Source organism: Otolemur garnettii, unplaced genomic scaffold, assembly GCF_000181295.1.
Source record: "Otolemur garnettii isolate 467f Iridium unplaced genomic scaffold, OtoGar3 scaffold00011, whole genome shotgun sequence".
Lineage (NCBI taxonomy): Eukaryota > Metazoa > Chordata > Mammalia > Primates > Galagidae > Otolemur > Otolemur garnettii.
In genome coordinates, this window is record NW_003852406.1 from 35,437,367 (window position 1) to 35,441,929 (window position 4,563).

The 4,563-nt window shown below is 42.1% G+C and overlaps 1 protein-coding gene across 1 annotated transcript in view; it reads right to left on the minus strand.

Annotated features, from left to right (window-relative positions):
- Window positions 1-426: 426 nt before the first annotated feature.
- Window positions 427-4,563, minus strand: part of WHAMM (WAS protein homolog associated with actin, golgi membranes and microtubules) — a 26,704-nt gene continuing 22,567 nt past the window's right edge. Inside the window, exons 9-10 of the mRNA XM_012801987.2 lie at window positions 3,154-3,619; window positions 427-1,202 (exon numbers count right to left, since the gene is read on the minus strand). Coding sequence (XP_012657441.1) covers window positions 910-1,202; window positions 3,154-3,619 — 759 coding nt within the window. The 3' untranslated portion in view covers window positions 427-909. The remainder of the gene's footprint in view (window positions 1,203-3,153; window positions 3,620-4,563) is intronic.

A 4,563-nucleotide genomic window follows, 5' to 3' on the forward strand; every position in this document is an offset into this window, starting at 1 on the left:
AAACCCTGTATCAAAAACAAAACAAATCTTAAGCCCATCAGACAAGAAAACTTTGCTTTTATAGCAGTTAAGATACTGTTTTTGCTAGGCTCATACTTGTAATCACAGCACTTTGGGAAGCTGAGGCAGAAAAGATCACTTGAGGCCAGGAGTTCAAGAGTAGCCTGAGCAACATAGGGAGATCCCATCTACACACACACGCACAAACACACACACACACACACGCACAAACTTTTAAAATTATAAATTAGCTGGACATGGTAGCAGGGGCCCGTAGTCCCAGCTACTCAAGCAGGATGATCACTTGAGCCCATCAGTTCCAGGTTACAGTGAGCTATGACCTTGCCACTGCACTCTAGCTTGGGTGACAGAGTTAAATCCTCTTTAATTTTTTTTTTTTTCATTTCCTCATAAGGGACAGATGCATTACAAGTAGTTCTTTATTATGAGTTTGTCTCAATACATAAAATTCATTTAAACATCTAAAATAACTCCTGACTGTAAGCAATGGGTCCTGATTATTGGTGAAGTAACATTCACACCACAGCCTCTTCTGAACACAGGAGGACGAGGTCAGCTTAACAGTGCTGTTCACTAGCACAGTGTGAACATTCAGAATCACTCCCAGATTTCTGATGAGAAATAAATGCTATCCTTAGGCTAGCAACACTTCTTAGGGGTTTTCACAGTCCAATTGTGGGTTGATGTGTGAAGATTTCTCCCCATCCCCTGCCTCCCTCCCCAGGCCGAACAGCCAGTGTCACATGCGACCTGCAGTGCCTCACACTGAGCCTGCCTGCCTTTAAGGGTGTGAACAGGTGCCCCATCCAGCCGCTTGTCAAGAAGCAGCCTGGCTCAGCTCGCATCACCCCAGCGCACTGTGGGGTTCTTCTGAACCTGGAGAAGAATTCAGTGGTCCCACTGGCCAGCCTCCTGCTCATCGCTATCCTCCTCTGAGTCAGCAGAGACCCTCTTGATTCTCTGCAGTGCTGCTTTGATGCTCCTTTCAAGGTCACTGGCCGGCTTATTGTTGGGGCTTGAGTCAGAGTCCAAGTGAACTTTCTTCAATTTGACCCCCTGCCTTATGGCAGCCAGAATATGCTCATTGACTGAGGCATGGGGAGGGGACAGGGTGGGCACTTCTGCTCTCCGGAGAGGGGTTCTGCCTTGTCGCAAGGAAGCCAACACTTCATCCATAGATCCTGAAATGAGCAAACAGAGCATGTGCTGCATGACTCTCCCTGATCCCAGGCAAAGATTACAACAGCTGTGTCTCCAGAAACAGTCTATCAGAAGGGGTACATGGCTATGCCTATAAGTTGCCACGAAGAAAGTAAGTTGTCAAACAAAAATATTAGTTCTTAAACTCCTGGATTCCAACAAAGATCTTGACTGTTGATCTTGTCTATCAGGTAATCAAGGCATTTGACAGAATGACGATTTGTTTAAATCATGGTGTTAACTGATGTGAGATTTAACAACTTTAGTGTAATAACGTAATCTTTCCCTGTGATCCTGAAGAGATACGGATGCACCAAGGGTGGACATAACCTCTCCACTGTATACAACGTGGATGCCTCTGAAACTCATTCTCTTCCATTTCCCTGCCCATTTAAAAAAAATTTTCAAAAAAATTTTACCCTACTCTATTTCTGTAGCTTTAGTGTTGGACATTTGTTAGTGATGAGTAAAGAATAACACTTCTATGACAATGAAGTGAGGAGGTCTCCACAAATGAAAAGGCTTAAAGTAATATTTTAGCCAGCAGCTCCATGAACCTGGCAGGGGTGGCACTGGTACATTGTCCTGCACATGGTGAAAATGCTGTCAATACACAAATTAGATCAGGGTTTTAAGGCACTTCTGAGAAGTCATTTTTCACTCTGGAACTTGAGACCCCTGGGGGGGTAAGATGTTACCACCTGCTGCAAACGGGCATGACTATGGCCACTAATCTAGAGACCTTCATGATGAACAGTCATTCCTGGTTTAGGATTGAAAGGCTATGCTGTGGCTAACAAGAAGTGATTTGACTTTGGATTTAAACCTACAACTTGTTAGAATTTCCTTCTAGAAGTAATAAGACAAGTTTTACAGTCAAGGGCATTTTCTAGTGCTAATTCATTTTCTCACTCATTTCAATAAACTAAAGTTGTTTATTTTATGAGTTGAACAGAGCTTTCCCCAGCTGTGTGCCTTAAACCTGAGCTGGGAGTGCAGAGCCCCACACAGGCCTGCCCTCATGCAAGGTCCCATCTAGACACAGGGGCAGGAGCTTTCACTTTCCATTCACATGACAGTGTCTCAAAACCCATGGAAACGGGCCATTTGGTCTCCACCACATGCTGTGGACATTTTCACTTGTACCTGGTACTAAGTACAGTGGAAATCTGATCACAGAATAAGCAGAACCAGTCTGGAACTGTTGTATTCATGTCATTCACATCACCAGTCACAGTGACCTTTTGTGCTCTAGCTGGAGGAACTCAAGCACATCTTTAAAAACAAACATACACGGATTTTCCTAGAATTTATCTAGAACACACACAACCCTCAAGCAGTAGTTCCCAGGTCTAGTGCTCCAAAGCCATGATCCTCACAAGTCAATGTCTAAAGCGATAATTAGAAGTGTGAGTGAGAACCATGGCCCTATTAAACAAAAAACAGTCACGTGTATTCAGTAGACTGTACCTGCCAACACAAAAGTCACTCATTTTTTCTTTTGGACACAGTATATTTTAGAAGGATTTCCTACAGCCTTCTGCCGTATGGCCAACCAACATTCTGCTTACAGTAAAAAATTTAATTCTGGAAAAGGCTTAGAGATAAAACTATAAACTTAAAGCTTTTTGCAAATCTTAAGAAACTTAAGGACTTAAATAGGTCAATACTTCAACAATCTAAGAAATCCCAAGTCATGTGATCATTAAATGTATAAAGATGGTTTCTTCAAACTTAGCATTTATCAAACTCAGGTTTAACATTTACTAACTTTGTAGAAGAGTAATATTCAAGGCAACAAATAACTGGAATATTTTAAGACTGTATGGAGTTTTTTCAAAGATTTCAATTTAAAGATGATAGCTATAAAGCTAGAATGCTCCAAGGGCTTAACAACCTGTGTGAAGCAGGAATAGGACTCTGGAGGATTACCTGGGCACTGGAAACTTTTAAAGGAATCACACCGTCTCTCAGCAGGTGGGTCACACACTAGAGGAAGTGGCTGGTCATCTTTCACTGCAGTTCTGCCAACTGAGTTCTGATGAGCTGGAGCTTGAGAGGACAAGGACAGAGCAGGAAGAGGGGGTGGAGGTGGTGGTGGAGGAGGAGGGGGTGGCGGTGGTGGCAGTGAGAATTCATCACTGGATTTGGAGTGGATCTGGTTACCAACTGGAACAAAAATCTGGACAGGGATATCTCCAAGACATTCTTGACACTTGGAGGTTTTCACATTTCTAACTTCAGATAAGGGAACATTTCTGGTTTTCCTAGAGGACGGGAGAATTACTGACACCATCTGGGAGGCTGCCGAGGGTGTATGCCCGGAAGGACCGCATGGCAGGCTTGGAGCCACAGGTGTTGAGCAAGGGGTCTTTATTACAGACTGAGCCGGACATTTCTGAAAGTGAAAAGCAGTTATAAAGAATTTGCCACAAACACAAACCAGTGAAATGCTGACACTTTCTATAAATAAATGTATAAATAAACACTAATGTGCTTCTTTGCATAGATGATCTAACTCACAAAGCAGTACCTTCTCATTTGGACAGCCAGCTTTACTACTAAATATGTTTTCATGTGCTAAAAAGTAAGCAGTTGTAATATTTGATCAAGTACTACTTCTCTGTGATAAAAATGAAGATATGAAAAGACACACGTAGGTAAAAATATTCGTATCTTTAGTATGAGAAATATAAAACCCTAGATACCAATAATACAAAGTTAGTTGAAATAAGCAGCCATGAAAAATCATAAATAATACAAAAGTCTAGAAACATATGGAAAGTCAGGTAACATGGTGTTAAATGAAAATAGTGGGATACAAGATATCATGTATTAAAATTATGAACATGTGAAAAACACGCCTATGAAAATACCAGCAGGTGGACATGCAAGCAATAGCTGCAACGAGAACTGCTGATATTTCTTTTTTCTAACATTTAGGCTTAGAGTAAGTTTCACAAATTTAAAAAATGTAAGTTTAAAAAGTTCTGGTCTTGGCTCTGTGCCTATGCCCCAAGTGGCTAAGGTGCCAGCCACATACACCTGAGCTGGGGGTTCGAATCCAGCCCAGGCCTGCCAAACAACGACAGCTGCAACCAAAAAATAGCCAGGCGTTGTGGTGGGCACCTGTAATCCCAGCTACTAGGGAGGCAGAGGCAGGAGAATTGCTTGAGCCCAGGAGTTAGAGGTTGTTGTGAGCTGTGATGCCTCAGCACTCTACCCAGGGTGACAGCTGGAGGCTCTGTCTCAAAAAAAAAGAAAAAAGTTCTAGTCTTTCAGATATTAAATTGGCAAAGAAAAACCTAACTCCTACGAAGAACTGATTTTTTTTTTTTTTTT